Source organism: Neovison vison, chromosome 14 (assembly GCF_020171115.1).
Source record: "Neovison vison isolate M4711 chromosome 14, ASM_NN_V1, whole genome shotgun sequence".
NCBI classification, from domain to species: domain Eukaryota; kingdom Metazoa; phylum Chordata; class Mammalia; order Carnivora; family Mustelidae; genus Neogale; species Neogale vison.
In genome coordinates, this window is record NC_058104.1 from 14,782,285 (window position 1) to 14,803,881 (window position 21,597).

The 21,597-nt window shown below is 57.5% G+C and overlaps 1 protein-coding gene across 5 annotated transcripts in view; it reads left to right on the forward strand.

Moving 5' to 3' along the window:
* AUTS2 (activator of transcription and developmental regulator AUTS2) overlaps positions 1 to 21,597 on the forward strand; it is a 1,076,911-nt gene that overhangs the window by 992,745 nt on the left and 62,569 nt on the right. For all 5 annotated transcript variants that reach the window (XM_044232669.1, XM_044232673.1, XM_044232671.1 and 2 more), the window contains one exon: positions 7,162 to 7,213. In XM_044232669.1, coding sequence (XP_044088604.1) covers positions 7,162 to 7,213 — 52 coding nt within the window. The remainder of the gene's footprint in view (positions 1 to 7,161; positions 7,214 to 21,597) is intronic.

The following is a 21,597-nucleotide window of genomic DNA, read 5'->3' on the forward strand; positions in this document are numbered from 1 at the left end:
GAGCCTGACTCAGGGCTCAGTCTCAGGACCCCGGAGATCATGACCTGAGCCGAAACCAAGAGTAGGACGCTTTACTGACTGAGCCACCCAGACACCCCTGCCCGCCACCTTTAGATGAAAATGACAATAAAGGGAAGCCACATTTCTCAGGGAAAAACCACCACCACCACGGCCACATGATGAATCTCGGTTCCTGAAAGTCAGACCTCTGACGGGGACCCAGCCACCCTGGGGTGATCATTCTTTTTCTTTTCCTTTCCTTCCTTCTTCCTTTCCAACGTTGATACTGATTCCCATCCTTCCAGAAAGGAGGGGGCATGGAACAACCTGGAAACCAATCAAAATGGACTCATGCATGTGTCTGGGGAGAGGCTGAGGAAGGGAGCCAGCCAGAGGGTAGTGGTGGCCGGGCGGGGCCAGGGTCACAGGCAGGGGCCAGAGGACCAAATATGGACACAGTGTGTACACGCCAGTTCTTCGCATTCTCTAGAGGATTGGCCATTGGCGTTTCCACGTTCCTCTGGATTACAAATGGTCAAAATACAGGGACACATGCAGATTTATCCCAGGCTTTTCTGAGATCCGGTCCTTGATAATCAGAGAGGACAATCTAATGCAAGGCATGGTGAAGTGTCAGAAAGGCTGCAGCATAAAAGCTCTGCGGAAGGCTAAGTGCTTGTTTTCGTTGGTCAGCTAAGTTCCCCGTGCTTTTGTGCATCTCCGTTTACCCTGTGGGGGACCTGGCAGGAGCTCTGGCAATCTCTTCCCTGTAATATTGATTTTATTAGAGCAACAAGACAAGAAAAGCGTCCCATTCTGATTGCACCAAAAGAAACAACATTTTAATGTCTTTTCTTGAAAATTTAATGTTTGCCTTTGAGCTGTCTTCTTACTGCAGAACAGCTTCAGCGTGAATGCCCCTAGCCTGAGGGCCTCAGCTGGGTTTTGTGACATCTTATAAGCAATTGGAAAATCCAACTCCAAATGCATGTGTTTGGCCGAGGCACCCTTCCTTCTGACTTCTTTGGGGATGGGGTAGAGAAAAATGGCCATTATATATATATATATATACACACACACACACACACACATGCACACACACATATGTATGTATATACATTATATGTGTATATATACATACATATATATGTACAGACATATATATATATGTATTTTTTTAAGATTTTATTTATTTGACAGAGATCACAAGCAGGCAGAGAGGTAGGCAGAGAGAGAGGAAGGGAAGCAGGCTCCCTGCTCAGCAGATAGCCTGATGCGGGGCTCGATCCCAGGACCCTGAGATCATGACCTGAGCCGAAGGCAGCGGCTTAACCCACTGAGCCACCCAGGCGCCCCATATATGTATTTTTTTTTAAGGGTCTTTAGAAACACCACACAGTGCTACCAGCTGGGGAGGGGATCAGGCTCAAGACAGAAGAGCCCCCATTTCCAAAACCCCTTGCACACAGAGGTTAAAGAAACACATGCTATACAGCAAACACCCCCTCTTTTCCCTCTTGAGAGGTTTTTCAGGAGCGCCATGAAATCAAACCGTGATGGATGTTGAACTTCAAAGAAGTGAGGAAGGGACATTATTGCTTTGAGCCAGTCTCCATGGCATTTGTATGTGATGTACGTCTCTCCCAAGCCCCGTGCCTTCCTCTCTGCTCCACTGCGCTGCAGGCAATGGGCGCCAGCAGGGACATCGGGAGCTGTGGGCTGCCCTCACTCCCCCTGGTGCTCCCCGCACCACCCTAGAATCTTCCCCGGTGGAGCTCGCCTTGTGTGCCCCTTTCTTTAACCTGGTGCTGGGAAATCACAGCAACTTTTCCTGCTCATCAAGCTGCAGACACGGAGTTACAACTCCAGAAGTTTGCAGCGGGTCTCCTGGTCCTCATGTAGGGCCTAGTACCTTTTCGGGGCCTCTGGGGTCAAGAGAGCTGGTAAGGAGGCCAGAATTCCGCAGAGGGGCTCCCAGGCTAGACCGCAGGGAGCTGGCACGCTCTGGGAGGAGTGTGTTACGCAGAGGAATCCACCCAACACCAAGTTCATGGGCTCGGAGCCCCCATGCCTTCCTTTCCAGACCCTACAGGGGGCCCTGGGGTACACAGTGGCCATAAATGATAGAACGGTAGTAATTGCTGCCCGTTTTACGAGGCTGCGGTATCCTTTCATCCCTTGCCTGTGTCTGGTGGATGCTGGGGGGACCGGCCGGCTGCACCTTTGCGGGTGGGAGGCCTACAGAGTCGGTGGATGCGAAGACCAAGCGGCGGGGGTGTCTCCCGATGGCGCGGTCGTGGGCTGCATTGTCCCTGGGACTTAGCCCACTGCATTTAGTCTTTGATCGTGCTGGGGTGAGGCTGGAGGACGGGCTCGGTGTTCTGGCACTGGACTCTGCCCCCATTTTCTGCAGCGTACGTGTTCCTCTGTGCTGCGCACAGACTGGGTGCCGGGCCGTCCCCGGCGCACCCCGCTCGGCGGCCCTCACAGCCGCGCACTGAGCCCGCTCTCGGCGCGGAGCGCGGCGCGGCCTCGGCCCAACCCCAGGCCGCGGGCCTCGTGGCCTCCGCCGGCCGCCGCGCAGCGCTGCAAGCGGGGAGGGCGGGGAGCGCTGCAGTTCCCGGCGCGCCCGCCCGAGGGGCCGCCCGCCGTGGGGACCCGGGGCCCGAGGCGCGAGGGGGGAGCGACAGCTGTCGGCGTCGCGCCCGGACTGCGCCCCCGCGGGGCGGCCCGGCGCCGGGGCGAGAGGAGGGGCGGCGCGGGGCGGGGCGGGGCGCGCGGGGCGGGCCGGGGGAGGGGCGCGGCCGGCGGCGGGGGCTCCGCGCCGAGGAAGTCCCGCTCCGAGCGCCCGAGCGTCTGCAGGAGGCGCGCTCGGCGCGGTCGGGAGCGAAGTCCGGAGCGAGGCCCCCCGCGCCGCCGCCGCCGCCCGCGCTGCCCCCCGCCCGGCCCGGGAGCCCGCGAGCCCGCGGCGGCCGCCGATGGAGTTCACTTGAGCCGGGGCCGGCGGCAGAGGCAGGCGCCGCAGCGGAGCGCGGCCCCGAGCCCCGCCAGCCCCGCGCCCCGCCGCCCGCCAGCCCCGGCCCGGAGGCGCCGTCGCCCCGGCCGCCCGCCCCGCGCCCCCCGCCGCTGCCGCGCCCGCGAGGCCGCCCGACAAGGGCCCCCGGAGCCGCGGGCTCCAGCGCGGCGGCGGCGGCGGGGCCGGGAGCGGTCGGGCCGCGGCGCCGCTGGAGAGGCGGGACCCGCGGCCGGGGAGCCCGAGGCGGCCGCCGGGGAGAAGCCGCCGCCGCCGCCGCCGCCGCCGCGCGCCCTCCTCCTCCTCCTCCTCCTCCTCCTCCCGCTCCCTCCTCCCTCCCTCCGCACATGGTCTCCTTTGTCCTGTCGCCGCCGCCGCCGCCTCGCTCTTAGCTCCGCGCGCCGCGGCCGCGGCTCGGGCCGCTGCTCTCGCCTCGCCCGGGACGCCGCTCGGCCCCCGCCGTGCCCGGCCGACCCGCGCGCCGCAGGAGCGGCCCCGAGGCCGCGGGCGGGCGCGGACCGGGCTCCCACCGCCCCACCGCCCGGCCTCGGCGGCGCTGGATGTGCGGCGGCTGCTCCGGCGCTCGGACCCCGCGGCGCCCCGAGGACGGACTTGCGGACGCGGCCGGAGCCGCGCGTTCCCTCCCCGCGCGCTTGGCCGCCTCCCGGGCGCTGCGATCCCGGCACCGGGGGCCCCGCGGAGAAACCGGACCATGAACTTGGGGCTGACAGCGCCGCGTGACCCCGTGCGACCAGGTAATGCGGCTCCTCGCCGGCCCCGCGCGCGGAGGGAGGCGGCCGGGTCGGGGGTCTTTGTTGCGGCGGCCGGGCCGGCGGGCAGGGGCGGCGGGGGCGGGCGCCTCGCGTCTGGCGCGCCCGGGCCCCTTTCCTCACCCCTCCTCCCCGCCCTCCCCTGCCTCCCCTGCCTCCCCCGCCTCCCCTGCCGCCCGCCTTTGTACTTTCCTCGGGGCCGGCGGCCTGGGCCGGGAGCGGCGGCGCGGTCGTGCCGGGCGGGGCGGGAGCGTGGGGGCGGCGGCCGACCGGGGGCTTCCCGTCCGAGGGGCTCCGGAGACCGGGGCGGGTGGCGCGGCGCGGGGCTGGGGGCCGGGGCGGGGTCCCGCACACGGTGCCCGCGGAAGCGGTGGGGCCGGGGCCGGGGCCGGGGCCGGGGCCAGGGCTCGGCTCGGCTCGGGGCGGGCGGGCGAGGCTGCGGGAACCGCGCGGAAGTTCCGGGGCGCCTTTCGGCCCCCCGCTGGGCCCCCTCCCGCGGCGCGCTGCGGGGGGGGGGTCGGGCTCGGCGGCGGAGGGGCCGGTGCCCGCCGTGTGGTCCCCGCGCGTCCCGCGCCTCCGCTCGGCCTCGCCAACTTTCTGCGGCCCCGGAGCCGCCCGTGCGCCTGGACGGACCCAGCCCCCAGCGCGGCCGGAGCGGGTCGTCGGTCCTCTGGCCCTGCCGGCCGCTCCCCGCCCTCGCCCTCCGCGACCCCCGGGCCCTGCGACCCTCGCGAGGCCGAGCCTCCGGCCCCCGCGCGCAGGGACTGGGCTTCCGGGAGGCCGGGCAGCTGCGGGCCGCGGGCTGTGTCTCGCCGCGGGGCACGAAACAGCGACGAAAGTTACAGAAATCAGCCGGGAACGTGGCCGGACGCGGGGATCGCGGGCTCCGTCCCCCGCGCTGTGCACGGCCGCGCCCCGGAGCCTCAGGACCCGCGCGGGCGCTGGGGAGGCGGGAGCGGGATTGGGGAAGTTCGTGCGGGAAACGAGCCGGTTTCCCCGCAGTTTGCGCGCTGGCCTCGGGCCGGAGAGCCCGTCCTCGCTTGTCCCTGGCCGCGCGGCCCGCCGTCGCCGGCAGCCCGGGTGGGGGCGGGAGCGACCCAGGCCCTGCTGGGATGACCCAGCGTCCCGCGGGTGCGCAGGCCCTTCCGAGGCCCTTCCCCGGCTGCAGGCGGCGGCCCCCGGCCGGGCGGCGCGTTGGGGACAATGACAGGTTTCGGAGAGCGCGCGTGGGAGGGCGGCCCTGAGCGCCCCGGGCGCGGCCCGGCTCGGCCCCTTCGGACCTGCGGGGCGTCGCCGCGGTGGCATCCAGAGCGCGCCCCGGAGCCGTGGAGCCTTGGACCCCTCAGCCGCCTCCCGGGAGCAGGGCGCCCCTCGGGCCACAGAGGCGGCCGCCGCACGGAGGTGTTGCGGGCCGCGGGGCCGGTTCACCTGCAGCCCGGCTGGGTCTGCCCGCGCGCGCAGCCCGAGTGCAAACAAAAACTCGGTCGGGAGCCACTTCGGCTCCTCACCCGTGTTCTCCGCATCGGGGGTGCCGTCCTGCGCCCGCCCGCTTCTCCGGGCCAGCCAGACGCCTCTGCATAAGCCGTCTCCATATCCGCGCGCAGTGTTTCGGTTTTAAGAGGATTTCATTACTGGGCCTTTTTTTTTTTTTTAAATATATCAGCTGGAGTTTATTTTTTTCAGCCATGAATTTAGCATAGTCCTTCCAGTTTGAACGAAGAAGTGCTTTTTTTTCATTCAGGAATGGTGACACACTCTTTATCTCTGAGTTTCAACAGGGAAACTCCCATTCCTAGAAGCCTGGCTTGGTACCACAATGAACAACCCTATTCCTGTCATTTTTGCCTTCAGAACAATCCTCTTGATTTGCTTAATGGATACCTTGTTTCCCTCCGAATGCCACACTTTTTTTTCGGAGGCTTATTTTTATAGGAAGCTATTATCGTATACAATTTAAATTTAATTACCTTTAAGATGTCAGGAAGGCCTTTGGCATATTCTTTATTCATGCAGAATTTTTTTAAAAAGCTCTCTAGGATTTATTTTAAACTGTTTATGCATAAACGTGTACGCAGTCCCACACTTTACTCCTCCATTTCTTTTTCTCCTGGATCCTTAAATTTTCCAAACCATCCCTCACGGGAGGAAGCTTTAAAGGGGGAAAAAAAAAAAGGAAGAGATCCTCATAATAAAAATATTTTATGTCTCTCTGTATCACTTGCATGGAGAACTAGAACATGTTCCCCAGATAGACACAATAATATCTGTTTTTCATCAACATAGCATGGAAAGGCTAAATTGAGTATCTTCTTTGTCCCCCAAAGCCAGCCCCTGAGTCAGGCTATGTGTGCTCCAGATACACCCTCCCCGTCTTCCTTACGGTGCCCTCTGTATTTATCCAACATCCTATGCTTTGCTTTGTCAAAACATCCATCTCTATGTATAAAGTGTGAAAGGCAAGTGATTTGCAAAGGTTGCATGGGGGAAAACGGCAGAGACCCAGCATTGCCATTGTAACTTTAAATGCAGCTCCATCTTCGAATTACACAGTGGGGATGCCGATTTCCAGTTCAATTGTTTCAATCCTCTAGAAGTTCTAGAAATACTCCCCGCTTCTGCAGCCTTGCAGCCTTCCGTCCACACCAACTTCTGTTGATTTTCCAGCACACGAGTGTGTAATTCACGGAGGCTTTGCTCTCGATGCTTAAACAGGCTTATTTCACTTTCCTCGAGCCCCTGTAATAATTAGAAGACAGGATTTCTGGAAAATGGAAAGGCTCTAGCGCCGATGGCAGGCGTAGTCTCGGGTTGTGGGCCGGGTCAGCTTGCTTCTGTTTCCACACCAAGGTCATCCTGGTTACTGGGAGGAACAGGGATCTTGGGGTCATCGGTCGAATCTTTAAATTAATCTCTGGAAGTGCTAGTCAACACTTTTTAGTGAGGAAGGGCTCAACGTTGAATAACAGGCATTTCTGGTGTGTGAAAGAAAACTGAAAAACAGGCATCTCTGCACATATCAAGGGGAAAAAAGAGTGCCTTTTCTAAAATAATCTATCAACAAAATTGCAAAATCACTATGTGAATGAGCTGAATTGCTTTGTGGATCATCTCATAGAAATATGTTTTGCACAGATAATATGTCTAATAAGGACACGTTTTTTAAAATCAGGATTTTTCCCCCAGCCCAGAGCTGCACTGCAGGTCTGTCTCCTGCAGTCAAACAGCACCACCTTGTGGACGGTCGGGGGAGCGGCTGCTTTCCCCATCAGGCTGTTCTAAAAATGTAGCGCATGGATTTAAAACTCACCGTGGTGATGATGCGGATGGCAGTATCTGTGACCATAATAACGATTTTTTTCTCCCTTTCTTGTTTTTCAGGCATCAGATGCCAGCTCTGAAAAACTCTTCAATACTGTTATTGTCAACAAAGGTAAGAGACCTGAATTCCGAGCAGTGGCCGGGTTTGGGTTTTTGTCTCATTGTCCTTGCCTAAGAAGTCAAGTCCGAGGAAAACACAGTCTTTCTGTTTTTTGTTCTGGAGCTGCTGTTCGTATTTTGTGGTTTTGCTGGAGACCGAATCCGTATGCTTCTGGGACGTGTGAAGGAATGGTTTATTGTAACAGAATACACTGAATCCTTATTCAGATTGATTGGACGAAGAAATCACCACCTCTGTGACGTTAATGTCACGTAGGAAGCCGTCATGGAGAGTAATCGTTCTCAAAATGCCTTGACTTCATTGTTCCTTATCAACTACCAGCAGTCAGAGAACTATAAACAGCTGATTTGTTCTGTGGTCTCCAATTACCCGTGGGTGTTTAGTATGCACAGGATATGGCCATAAAGCAAGCCTTACTCTGCTGTGGGCTCTCTGGAAAGTTAATAAACGAGCAAGAGGGCAAAATTTAAATATGTGCTATCCCATTAATTTCTTCCCAACTGCAGTACGGACTAAGAGAGGCTAATCATGGAACAGTACATAAAGGGGAAACTTCTCTTAAATCATTGCCAGTAGGTTTCTGGGCAGTTTTCATTTGTAGCAGTGTTGCTGGAAATAATGGAACGTAGGGGAGTGTCTAATCCCTGGCGATACAGAGGTGTGTAATTTGGAAGGTGTAAGTGACACAAACCGTTCCATCTTTTCCTCTTTGCCGTGGAACCTGATGGAGGCGGTGTGGTGATTGCTAGGTGGAGGTGTGCTTTCCGGGTCATCTCCGGTCTGCAGTTACACGCAGAGTCCCGGTAGCGCTTGAACAGAATCGGGCCTTCCTTCGTAAAGGGGCGACGTTGGAAGCCACTTCCGACATCCTGTCCTGCGCCTCAGCTAGCATTTTTGCTAACTCGTTAGGAAGACACGTTTCCAAGTGCAGTAATTTTGGGCTCCCGGATTATTTTAGAATTGGAACTCACTGCACTTTAGAATCGTACGTTATGTTCAGCGTTCCCCTGAGGTGTATGTGCTGCTGTGATTGCCGTTGCTCCCAGAATTATTGTCACATTGAATTTTTATCTTTTTTATTGCGTAATGGACTATTCCAGTTTTATATTTCATCATATTTTTTGATGGACGGAAAGTTTGTACCAATTTGTTATCCATAATGCTAAAAGCCCAGTAAAAGAAGACGCGTGCAGCTCAGAGCATACGGGCATCTCTGTGAAAATGCCTAATTGTTTGTTGCTCGTTTTGATGAGGGAAGAGGATGGAGTAGACCCTGGTGGCTGGGGGCGAGCGGGGGTGGGGGGAGGAAGAGGCAAGCAGGACAGGTCCCCAAAAGGTCTTAGGTGTCTCAGTGACCACTGGTTCCCCCTCCCCCCTCGGGAACCTCCGGCCTTAAGCCTCCCATCCCTCTTCTGCTGTGTTGCTCCAGAAAGCTCTGGAATGTCTTTACCCTTCCCTGGGATCGGCCTTAGAGCGAGAGCTGGCCCTGGGACCTGTGTTCAGGCCCCCCGCTGCCCTCCCGGAGTTGAAAGGGTCTCTTCAGGGAGGTTGAAGAGTGCGTGATGAGAGGCCCGCCCCCAGCCCCGACGCCCCCACTTCTGCCCCCTTCCCTTCCCAATCAAACGTTTCCCACATTCTTATTTTTGTTTACTTACAGAGTGTGATTTGTGGCATCTATTTGGTTGTGAATAGCCATGCCCCTGACAGGGTGCCTTTCTTCTGAGCTGCTTTTCTGGGGGTGATTTAGTTGCCTTGAAAGGATTAAGGTTTCTTTGTGTTCACTAAAATCAACATAGGCTTTTTCTGAGCTTTGCTTGGGAAACCGTACACAAATAAGCGTTTTAGTCGACGGCAGATTATGCCTTTGCCCCTTATTTCCATCAAAATGGCCTTTCTTTTCTCCTCCCGAGTCTCCCTTAATGCCTTATGCTAATTCCTGTTGGTACCATGAATGACAAGGGAGGTATCAATGCAAATCCAGGTGCTGCGAAGTCGACTGGCTGGTCCCGGCCCCGCCCTCCCCCTGGAGAGAAGGAGATTAGGGGGGCCAGGGAGGGGAGAAAGCTTGGGGACAGTTTTGTTAAGGGGATTAGTATTCAGGCTGCTAAATATCAGGAAAACAACTTCAAAAAGCGATTCATTGTGTCGTGATAATGTCAATAATTGCTTCGAGACAGGTGCACGGCGTCTCCATCCCTGCCTGTGGGTTTTGCTCTGTTTTTACTCCGGGTGGTGGCAGGGTTTACCGGATGGATGGGTGACGAGGCCCTCAAGGAACTGTCAGCTTCACGCCCATCAAGTTCAAGTTCCCCTGCGAGGCGGCGGGCAAGTCAGGTCTTCCCGCCTCTGTCCGGTCTTCTTAGCCAAGAGCACCAAAAAGCCTTTGGAAAGAAAGGGCGGATTTATATGGGGTCACAAACACTAGGGGCAGCATCTCAAGGCCTCGGCTGACTGAACAGCCCGGGTCGAGGGCAGGGACGAGGGCAGGGACGTGGGCACGTGCACGCCTCCCCCTCCAGGCGTAGGAAGCTACCTCTCGCCTCTCCCTCCCGGGAGCCCCCACCGCGTGCTTAGCCCCCGAGAAGTGTGGCTGGGAGCTGCTGGGGAGATGGGCTGCGGAGCCGGTGGCCGGGCAGATTTGGTCCATAAAATTTCGCCGCGGGAGGTGGTGCTCATCTCACAAGCTCATGGTGGTGGGGGCGGGGCGGGGCGGGGCGGGCGTGGGGCGCAGCTCGGACGGGGCTGAGCAGTCTGGGGACCAGGCGGCCGCTGGAACCTCGGGGCCAGGACTCAAGTCCTGTCAGTCTGCGCTTCGGTGAGCCGTCTCACCTGGTTCGGGGACGGCTGTCAACCATCGCAGGACCCCCTGGGCTCTGGTGGGGACAGAAGGATGAGTCGGGGAGGGGGAGGGGCGGAAACAGCAGGTACGGGGGCTTCCTTGGACTTTTCTTGTACTGTATGGAGTCTGCCCGGTTTGAGAAAGAATGGGGGAGGTTCTTGGGTTGGGTGATGCCAATCACTGCTTTCTTCTGGTGCCTTTAATTCCCGGTTGTAAAACCAGCGAATGCGACCGTTGCTTGTGCCCGCCCAACGCCCCGCGAGGGCCGGCCCTGTCAGAAGAGCTGGGGAGGTGAGCCTCGGATTACAGGTCGTGGGGCTGTGGACATGCGCAGAAAGAAAAAGAAAAAAGGCTTTAACTTTAATCAAGGTCGTGGTTGCCTTATTTAATCTTTATGGGTTTAACTGTTTACAGGATGTTCGTGGGAATTTGATGAATCCTTCTGTCTCTGAGTCAGCCATCTGCCAACGAAAAGATTAATTTTCCCAGGGAGACAGACATACGCAGAGAGAGACTAACTTCTTGTCCATATTCAGCTGGTTGAGCTAGGTTGGGAGCAACAGTTTTCGAGCCCCAAAGTCTGGACCATGGAACCTTCGGAGGAACCCTGTGGCCAACCCAGGGGCTCCTGCCGGTACTTCCTACCCTTTCTTACCACTTTGAGGTCCTCCTCCCCAGTGGTTTTGCCACTTTGCCATATAGTCAGACACGCAGGAAATGAGGGCTTGGCAGTAGGGGACCCCCTGGCCGCGGTGGTGGATCTCCCTCGAACTCCGGGCGCTCCAGGGCAGAGCCACCTGAGGGGGAAGCAGCAAAGAAAGGGAAGCCTGTCTGGGAGGCAGGTGCCCTGGAGCCCTCTGTTCACGGGGACCCTGGCCCTGCTGTGGGTCCACGTTCCAGGCTCGGGAAAGACGAAAGACCTGGAGTCGCGGCCCCGTCTAGGCCCCGGAACCCTCTTTTCCAGATCTCGCCTGAAGCCCAGGCAGGTAGAGCAGGTGGGAGGTGCCCACAAGGTGACGCCACCCCACGGCTTGCTCAGCCCTTCTCTCTTCCCCTGTGTCTCGTGTCGTCGTGTTGGGCCCTCCAGGGTCGGGCCTCACCCCCCAGCCACCTGTCAGAGAGCGGGCTCCAGCCTAATGGAGGTCTTTGGAGTTCTAGAGTGCACACTGCCCGGGTGGGACTGAGGCCCCGTGCTCCCTCCTGCCGCGAGCACCCAGGGTCTGCCGAAATGCCAAAGGCGTCCCCACCCAACCTCCTCCTCCGGGGGACCCACCCCGGACCCCAGGTCAGCCGCGGGAGACTCTGGTGGACACGCGCCCGCGATCCTGAGCACCAGGTGGAACACTGGGGCCTGCTTGAGCTCTGGAACTTGAGCTGTCCCGGCCCAGAGCTCTTCTTCCTCTTCCAGGCCTTACCAGACTAGTGGACACAGCCCGGGTGTGGGGTCGATTTTGCACTGAGGGTTTCAGGGGGCACAGATGAGGTTGGAGCCTTGAAGTCAGTGGGGCCTTTTGGATATTTTTGGCAGTGTGGTTTTACCAGCAGCAGAGAAGGAAAACCTCTCTAAAAAGATTGGTGGAGGGGCGCCTGGGTGGCTCAGTGGGTTGAGCCTCTGCCTTCGGCTCAGGTCGTGATCTTGAGGTCCTGGGATCGAGTCCCCCATCGGGCTCTCTGCTCAGCGGGGAGCCTGCTTCTTCCTCTCTCTCCGCCTGCCTCTCTGCCTGCTTGTGATCTCTGTCTGTCAAATAAATAAATAAAATCTTTTAAAAAAATAAAAAGATTGGTGGAGGTTTGAGACGTTGAGCTGGGAAAGAAGCCGCTAGAGTAGATTCTGCTTGGTGAGGGTCGGTGGCTGGGCACCTAATGAATTCTTCAATGGCGACCGTCTCCCCTCATTCATTATGTGGAGACATAAAAGCAGAATTCTTTGCTTTGGTGACAGGAAAGTTAGGGAAGAGTTCTCTTACTTCTGGGACCACCGTTGGCTCTTAGGAAAAACCCATTCCCTAAAGAGTCCTGTGCTTGCGTTTTGGATGGAAAACAATACCATTGACCAGGGGCATCGCTCTCTTTAAAAAAAGGAGAGGAGAAATCGGTGTGGAGTTTGAAGCCCGGTTATACGGATCCTGTGGAGATCGCCTCACAGTTGCTCGCGGTGTGTTGGGTTCCCATGTAAGGACGGGACCGAAGGGACATTTCCCGTGTGCAGAAGAGGGAACTGAGCCGGTGTCAGCTCTGTGAATTAGTTCCGTTTTTATAATGTCTTAAATCCTAGATAAGGGACACACGGACCCTTTTTCTTTTTCTTTCCCTGGACCTGCTTTGTACCATTTCAGAGCAATTTCTTGGGTCTTTAGGAGACGTCTGATGTGTGGGAAATTAAATACTATTGAAGGGTAATTGGTGCTTGATTCAGACAAAGGAGTTCGGAGTGGTTGAGGTTCTCCTACCCTACACCGCAAATAGCAGGCAATCAGCCCCTTTGTTATGGAAATTGACCTTCCTATAGGAGCCAGACTCTCACGTTACAGAATTTGTTGTATAGAATTATGCCTGAAGAAATTCTTGGAAACAGATGCTCTCTCCAGTGTGTGTGAAACCAACCAGAAAGGGCCTAAAAATACAGCACGTTGTGAGGAAAGGGCTTTGCTCTGGACGTCTTTCCATTACCTGTTGACTGGCCTTCCCTGGAGGTGGGGAGATGCTGGGTAGGTGCTGGATCCTGTCCCTGGAGTTTGCGGGCGAGGGTGGACGATTTGCTGAGCGTGCACACTGGTCTCTGTGGCGTTTTTGGAGAACCTTGGAGAACTTTGACAGTGAGGTCCATCTTCCACATGAGAAGTGGGCCAGATCCGTGGGGCCTGCGCACTCCCGTCCGCTGGAGGGGATGGCCGCGTAACCCGTCCCCCCGTTCAGTCAGAGGATCGGACTCCGCTCTGATTGCCTTCGAGCCCACTAAAGATCTCCTGGCCTGCTTCGTCCAGCTGATTGCCGCCGACCTCTGCAAGAACTTTCTCCACACTCGGCAATGCGGGCCGGAAAGCTTCGGCGCTGCCCGGGCCCTCCCTCCAATCCGTTCTTACTTAGGGTTTCTCTTCTTCAACGCTGCGGTATTCGGTTGTCTCGGAAAGTGCAACACACTCGTGGGCAACTCTTGGGATAAAAAACACCACGTGGGCCCTGGAGAGACTTCAGGGGAGCGGTTCCCCGACAAAGGGCCTCGGCCCTGGTCCGACTTCCCAGAAGAGGGCTCTGCAGTTTCCTGCACGTGGGAAGCCTGTGGCCATGCCCCGGCCTCTGGATTATTTCTAGTTTCTGACAACTGCAGAAAAATGTTGTTTTCTCTGAAAATGTGTGTTTATTTAACTAGGTTTCTTTTTGCCTCACAATCTGGATTCTATCCAGTCAGTTACCACTCCAATTAACTAACAATTATTTAACATTAACAGTAATTACAGACGCCAGTTAAGCGCCTACAGATGTCAACTGTTAGCTTTGTACCTAATCACTCAATGAAATGGAGAAAGTTCAACAAACATCAATTAGCCAAGCAATTAGTATGAGTTAGGAAAGAGCATGTTATCATGTGTGAGCTGATTCAATTTATTTTATTTTGGCAGTAAAACACACACAGGCAAGCGGCAATAAGTTCCTCCGATAAGATAAAACGCTATTGTTTTGCATCTTACGCGAGAATTCTTTCCTTTCCCGTGCACCAGTCAAATACAGTCTTGCCTGGAATTTATTGAACAAACAGAATTTGTCTCAGTCACTCAGAAAGCCCGGCAAGTGCCCGGGCTCAGGAAGCCGCTTTGGTGAATGATGGACCCGGCGAATCCGCCGCATCAGGACGTGTCAGATTTCGGCAGAGACGACCGACTCCCACTCAAGGAATCTCCTCGACGCATTTCCGATTCTCACAGGTTTATTCCCGAACCGGGGGTGGAGTGAGCGCAGCAAGGACAGTGTTGGTTTCACGGGGCCCGAACTGTCGCTCCACTGTCTGCGGTTTAGCCCGGGGCCAGCGTCAACGTGTTTCACCCGCTCGCCCGGCCTGCACTTTGTGGGGGAAAAAGGCGGAAAGGGCTCTCGGTTGGAGGCCTACTGTGTGACGGCACCAACGACATAAAGACCTCCGGGCTCCCGATTCAGAGATCTCCGTGCCGCTCCCGCGTCCCCATCCCGCAGACGTGACTTCCATCAGCTTGCTGGGACGGTGCATTTCAAGGCCTGGTGGTGTGCGGCGGCCCCAAAATCGGTGTTTGGAGATTCGTTTTATCTCCAGGTGGAACGCTGGCCCCGTAAGGGCTGGTGCCTCTGGTTCCCCTCCTAGAAACGATGTCTTACTAACTCTTGAAGCCCGTGGACAGGCGTGGAAGGAGCCCGTCTTTCATGGGGTGCCGTGTCCGGTCACCGTGGACGCTACGAGCAGAACTTTCCGTTCGAGCGAGCGTCGCAGCATTAACGGAATCCCAGAACTGGAACAGCGTGGCTCTGCCTGTGTAGCTTCGGGTGGGGAGCCCCGTGGCCCATGTGCTTTTTTGTTGTGACCCTCGTTCCCCGCATCCAGCACTTCAGCAAACGGGGACCGTCCTGGCTGGCTCCTGAGGGATGTCTCTGCCCGTCAGTCCATCGGGACTCTGTCCGTCCACTTCTGCGCATCGGGCCGTGGGGGGCTTACAAGCTTCAGTGTCCCTGCAGACCGGCTGGGGTCTCCCTTGTCTTATTCTGGGACCCGCCCCGAATGGCAGCCCCCGTTGTGCCGATGGCTGGTTCTCTCGGTCACAGGAGAAGAGGGGGAACAGGCGCCTGGAACACATCTCCCGAGTTTCAGCTGCTGCTGTTTCTGGCCTCCTCCTTGGCCGCCACAGGTCCCCAGGGCTTCCTCCACCACCGCACTGTCCCAGGCTGTCTGACGTGCCCAGGACGTGGGGAGGATCCTGCCCTCGGTGGGGGAGGGGCTCACGCAGGCCTTCCCGGTGGCCCGGGTGTCCCCCGGCACGCCAGCACCCAGGCACAGCTTGTCCTAGGGCCGCTTCATGGGCGCAGGGCACCCCTTGGGGCGTCACTGATGTGCTCCCCTGGGATAAGACCATATCCCTCCACGTTTGTAACCCCCCACCCCCGCCCGCTCCTGTGCCCGTCCGGGGACCCATCTCTACCTTCAGCCAGATTTTATTAGAAGTGAGTTCGGGTTTTCGAGCGGGGGCACTTCCTAGCAACCGAGGACACAAGCATGAGGCTCAAATCTGCGCGGAGGCGGGAGGGGGCCTGTTAATAAGGAGGAGTGTTCTGTGGGCGCTCGCATCTTCCCTGACCCCCGTCAGCCTCGTCGCGCGGAGGAGGAGGCTGAGAGCACATCATCGCTCTCTGAGAGCCCTTCTGGAGAGGCGGCGTCTCAAGTGTGCCTGTTAATAGACTCGTGTGGGAGACGGTTCTCTTTGGACGCCTTTAAAAGCCACTTGGAAAACATTTTCCCTCTTATCCCTCACCTTTCACATCTCTCAGCAGAGTGACACTAAAGCCTAATTTTAGCCAAGATTACGTCACGTTCTCCTGATCTGTGTATGGCCGGGAGAGGCTTTTCCATAGTAAAGCGCCTCCCGCGGAACGCCCAGCCGCGTCCTTCCTCTCCTTCCGTGTCAACCTGTGATTCTCCGGGCGCCGACGGTCCTCTGCTGCGCTCTGTGGGCTCCTTGCCCGAGCCTCCTGGATGCGTGAACCCGGTCCGTGAACTCGCCTGACAAGGAGTCCTCCCCTGAGATCGGACGCGTCTGCTCTTAAGTGGGTGACGTCACTGTCACGTCCTTCCGGGGGCTGAGCTGGAGGCCTTGAAATTAGGCCTTTCGCTCACCAGCGGCCGCGGAGCGCCCGACTCTACTGCCCGCTCCGGAGATCCGGCAGCGGCCGGGTCACGCCAGACCCACGACCCCGCCTGCGAGAGCTTAACCGTAGTTCACGACTCAAGACACTTCGTTAAATGGCCCAATTGGAACGAAGCCACTCAACTAATTAAGGAAAAAAATAACAACCGTAATAAGACTTCCTTAGGAGGAGAAGGCTGTCCAAGATGAGCCCTCCGGGGTCAGCAGAAGGCGTCCCCCTCTCAGAGAGGGCGCAGATTTGCCGACTTGTGTTAGACTAAAACCTGCCCCTTTGAGAGTTTCATGTTAAAAACCTGCTCGGTTGTGGCTTGACTGAGGCCATCGCAGAGGCTGGGGGAGCATATTGAGACGTTCTGGGTGCCGCCTGCCAGTCGGACCTTCCCCCCATATTTTCCCATTTGGATTCCGCGGCTCAAGTCTCTGCCGCATCCACAGATCACAGTGGGGGTCCGCACGGCGCTCACGGCGGAGTCCGGCTGCTTGGGACCCGGCCGCCTTGGTTTTCTCAGTGATACGAGAAAGTTGGATGGACTCCAAGATCCCTTCTGGGTCTAAAGGCCAAAGTTTGCCTCCGAGGGCTCTGGGTCTTTCCAGAGCCCGGAGCGTGTGTAGCGGGCATACGTTTCCCCAGATGGCGTGAGTGGCACCGTGGACACGCGTATTTGCGGGGAATGGTGACTGGTGCCCAGGGTGGTGGCTTCCGTCCCCAGCTTGTGAGCAAGAACAGGGCAGGGTACGGCTCTCTCCTGTCCCTGAGAAAGAGCTTAGAGGTAAGAGGGGGTGAAGCTGGGGGGGGTGGTAAGGAAGAGGGGAAGGGGTGAGGCCCAGCCTGCTGCAGTTTGGACACCGGTGGGCAGGTGTTCCCTTCCAGAAGGTCTGCACCTCGGGTGATGTGACACCGTCTGCTGTAGTAATTGTTTATGTGAAGAACTTGGGTGCCGGGTTCCCTTGTCCTTGACGTCTCCAGAGGGTGGCCGACCATTTCCAGGGATTGTTGTGGGCGGCTGAGGGGAGTGGCAGGGGTCAGCTCCCAGAGCGAGGCCCTGCCTTAGGGCACCCCAGGGACAAGCGGCCAGGCGGCTTGTCCTTCTAGGAGTGACTCACATTACCAACTTGAAGGGAAAGGGGTGGACCGTTCTGGATAATGCAGGAAATGTCGCCACCTTGCCACTTGCCTTCCGCCGTGAGCAGACCCTGGCCCGACGCAGTCTGACTTCGTGCTTCTCCTTTGTTGGGAGGAGAGGCTCCCAGGGACCTCGTTCGTGCGAGCACACTGGTCGTTCCTGGCTTTTAGCCTCATTGGCTCTTGTGAACTGGCGTGAGGAGCTGGGTTCATTCCGCAGCCCCCAGACCTGTCTTGTGTCCCTCACGAGCATTGTCTAGAGTCTGAGAGCTGACCAGTGTCCTGGGTTACAAGCAGGGACACAGTGTCTGTGGGCTCTGGTCGAATGTTCGATTCTAAGCTAAATTCTGTGGTTTCGGGTTTTGTAGCTGCCATAGGGCCACGTCACCCTGGGTAGTGGCGTCTTCCCAAGACCTTAGACGTCAAATCGAAGTGTCCTCTACTCCCATGGGAAGGAGAAGCCCCTGACTTCCACAGGTGGCTTGGGGACAGCTGGTCAGAGCCTGGTTGCCTGTTGCCGTTGTGGCCTCGCTGGCCGCGGGTGGCCGATCTCTGCCCGAATCCCTGTCCCCCCACTACCCCCCGTGCCACGGGGTGGGGGGCGCACTCCCCAGACCGCACGGATGCTCGGCTCGCGCCCAGGCCCCCTGCCTGCCTCCTTGGGCCCCTCCGGCTGGCGGCAAGACAGCTCTGATGCCTCCTCCTTCTGGTTTAGCTCCAGGACAAACTCGAAAACTGCCTACTCTCGGGTTTTCTTGGCATTTTAAAAGTTGAGGCCGCCTCTCCGAGCCTTCTCAGCGTCCTGCCACGTGTCGCATCTTATTCAAATGCCCTAATTGCCCCCCGGGCTTCTCAGCGGCTCGCCATCCCAGCCCCTAACTGACAAAGCAGAGCTTCACCTGAGGGCCTCATTATGCTGCCTGCGTCGGGCCAAAAATACCTCCACGGTACCTGCCGACACCCGGGGCTTCCGAGTGACAAATAATTGGGTGAAACAAACACGGGCGTCGAGCAGCTGCCATCGCGCGGGGGTCGGCCTGATGGTGTCACAGCACATCTGACACCAGAGAATGACAGTTTTGGGGGCGGCTCGCTAGTTCCCGCTGCCAGCGCGGCCTCTCGTGCCGACCGTGACGAGCAGCTGTCATTTCCGTGCAGGGGACCAGCCGACCTCCCGCGGCGGGGCGGGTGGGGGCAGGCAAGCGGCCAGTTCGGAGGGCAGGTGGGTCCGGACGGTGCAGAGAAGCTTCTGGAGCTCAGGCGACCATCCGCAGCGCAGGCCTTGAAACCCAGCGCGGCTCCGCACGTCTTCTCGTGCCTCCGTGGGACCCTCCGAGAAAGGGTGGCAGAAGCCGCGTTGGCGCTTCCAGGACAGCACCAGGCGCGTGCGGGCAGGGCCGTGCCCAGACCCCAGCCCGGCGCGGCTCCGGATTTCACGCAGAGAATGCGGACGCGCCCCCCCGCCCTCCTCCTTCTCCTGGTGTGTCCTGGGTTGGGCCTTCAGACCCAGGGCTGAGTTTACAGAATCTGGAAGGGCAGAGTCTCTGCTGGCCGGAAGCTCACTAAAACAGAGTTCGTCGGATGGGATTCGGGGACAGCACGGGGTCTGGACCCGCGCTTCTCCAAGGGCGGGCCCTGGACCAGCCCCAGCAGCACCCCGTCGAGGAGTAGTCGGAGACGCAGACTGTCCTGTAGCTGGAAACTCCAAGGGCGTGGCCCAGCGGGGTGTTTGGAGCAGGCCTGCGGGTGATGCTTGGCCGTGAGGTTTTCTTGATTGCTCAGGTGGTCCACAGAGTTCCCTGGGGAAATCCATACTCTTCTTAAACAGGGAATAGGTCTCTTCATTGTCCGGCAGCCTTTTCACTTACGTGTGACGTCAGAGGCACCAGATCTGTGGAGGGTCACACTGCAGACCCACTGTGAGCCTCCGTTGTGCTCTCGTCGTGGATTGCAACCTTACCCTCTCTGCTGGGACACAGACCCCCTCGTGCACAGGGTGGACTGCAGTGGGGGCCGTAGTATCAAGGGAAACGTTCTTGTGTAATGGGGTTTGGAGCCATGACCTTGGGCCTGTGTCCTGCTGTGACCAGCCAAGCTGACTTGCTCAACTACTTCTCAAAGACAAACAGTTCTCTCCGGTTCCTGCTTGGCCAACGCTGCCTCCCAGATGGCCGCCTGCCGCCTGTAGGAAGGGTTACCGCGACACAAAACACACACAGCCTCGGTCGGCGTGCCGTGATTACCAGTACCTGTTCGTTCAACGAAGAACGAACATTATGCTATCTTCATTATGCTACAACGGCCAGGATCGTGGAGTTAATGGAGAGCAGTGTTCGGAAATCTGCTTTCCTTTCTGAGTGACACATTGTGAAGTGCTAAGGCTGTATAGTTCTATTTGCTACACTGGATACCCGCCCCCCCCCCCGAAATGTGATACCCTAAGAGGTTTTCTGCAGGTCACCTAAATAGGAAAGCTTTTCTAGATGTCCTTCGAGTATAGACCTCTTCCAGGACGAGGTGTGTTCAGGTCGTGGTTCTCAAACCTTCGCCTGTCTTAGAATCGTCTTGAGGGCTTGTGGGGGCATGGACTGCTGGGTCTCCCCGCCCCAGAGCCCTGAAGCATCAAGAACATCAGAATGAGCCCCCACGTAGGCCGTTACGTACAGCGGCGTATCTACCAGGATTCTGCCACGCTGGTTTTTAGGTGAGAAGGATAGATACGGCAGTATGTGTCCCCTCTCCCTTACTGCGACGTATTTTAATGTACGTGTCACGGATCACGTCAGCCCCTTCCCACCTTAGCGGCATCTGTTGAAATAACTTTTCTTGCCTCACGGCCTTGTTATCAGACTAACCAAGTACCATAATTTCGCAGTGAGGAGCTCCCGTTCTCAGTGCCATGTCCCCGATTGTCCCACGAGTGTCCTTCTACGTGAAGTGTTCCCAGCAGCGTACAGACCAGGGTCAGTAGGACTCGTCGGGGTCTGGAGCCATCCACCTCTGCCAGCGTCCCATCTTTCTCAAGTCGGTGACTTGTTGCAAAAACCAGGTCAACGGTTTGTACGCCGTTCCCCATTCTGGAAGCCCTCGTGGCGTCATTTACTTGATGGACAACATTTACTTGATGGTGTTGTCCCTCGTCTATCCTGTGAGTGGAAGTGGGCCCTAGAGCTTTGACTAGATTCATGTCAGGCTTGCTGGCGAGAAAACCCCATAGGCAATGCGGTAAGCTGCGGGCAGCCTCACTTCCAGGAGCCACGACGTCCGGATGGCCAGGTTCCGGCAGTGCCACGGTCGGTTTGGGTCGTAGCAGCCCGATCCCAGCGCGGCCAAGTTCCCCATCGTCCGTCCTCTTTCGTCTAATGGCTTCACCCATTGACGGTCCTTGCCTGATCCCGGGTTTCGTTGGAGATGGCAGAAGGGGACTTTTCTCCCGAGCCCTCCTCCCGTTCTGGCTGAGACTCTCCCGAATAGCGGAGCTTGACCTCCTCAGCTCAGCTCTCGGGTGAGCCCCAGATACAAGCAAAGGAAGAGGGAGGAATGCTTAGTTCTTCGCGCGCAGTCGGACGTTCTCAGAGCAGGAAGGTGGCGTCCTGCCGAGTGTTCTGTTAACACGCCCGCACCCTTCCCGGTTCCCGTTTTCTTACAAGAGGCTTAACCCATGTTTCGAATTCACTGAGCATTTTTCTTTAAAGCGTTTATTTATTTATTTGACACAGAGGGAGAGATCACAAGCAGACAGAGAGGGAGGGGGAAGCAGGCTCCCCGCTGAGCAGCAAGCCCCGCACGGGGCTCCATCCCAGGACCCTGAGATCATGACCTGAGCCGAAGGCGACACTTAAGAACTGAGTCCCCCAGGCGCCCCATCCAGTGAGTTTATACATGGAGGTGTGTGAACAGAAAGTCACCCCTGCCCTTCGAAGCTCGGCTCAAATGCCACACACTGCAGGAAGCCCTCCGACGTCCCCAAGATTTGTACACTCAGTGCGACCTCTTCCTAGGGCTGTAGGCGTCCTCTTCCCCACTTGGAAGCCCCCCGCCACGCACCCCGCAGCAGCCACTGAGGCGCTTCATAGACCCTAGGGCTCCGCTTCTGTTTGGTGAACCAAAGTGAATTAAAAACATAGCATCTTTTTTTTTTTTAAGATTTTATTTATTTATTTGACAGACGGAGATCACAAGTAGACAGAGAGGCAGAGAGAGAGAGAGGAGGAAGCAGGCTCCCCGCTGAGCAGAGAGCCCGATGCGGGACTCGATCCCAGGTCCCTGAGATCATGACCTGAGCCGAAGGCAGAGGCTCAACCCACTGAGCCACCCAGGCGTACCATCCTAAAACTTACTTAAACCTTGGAAATGATGTAATAACGCCAAGTCTAAGTGCCTTGATGAAGCGTCTTCCTGGATCCAATCAACTCTTTTGGCATTATCAGATAATCGGGCGACCCCGACTGGGTAATTTCAGGACAGGAACAGGAGGCCGTCCGCATAAACGGAGCCTACAGTGCACACGGATTTTCTTGTGCCGCCT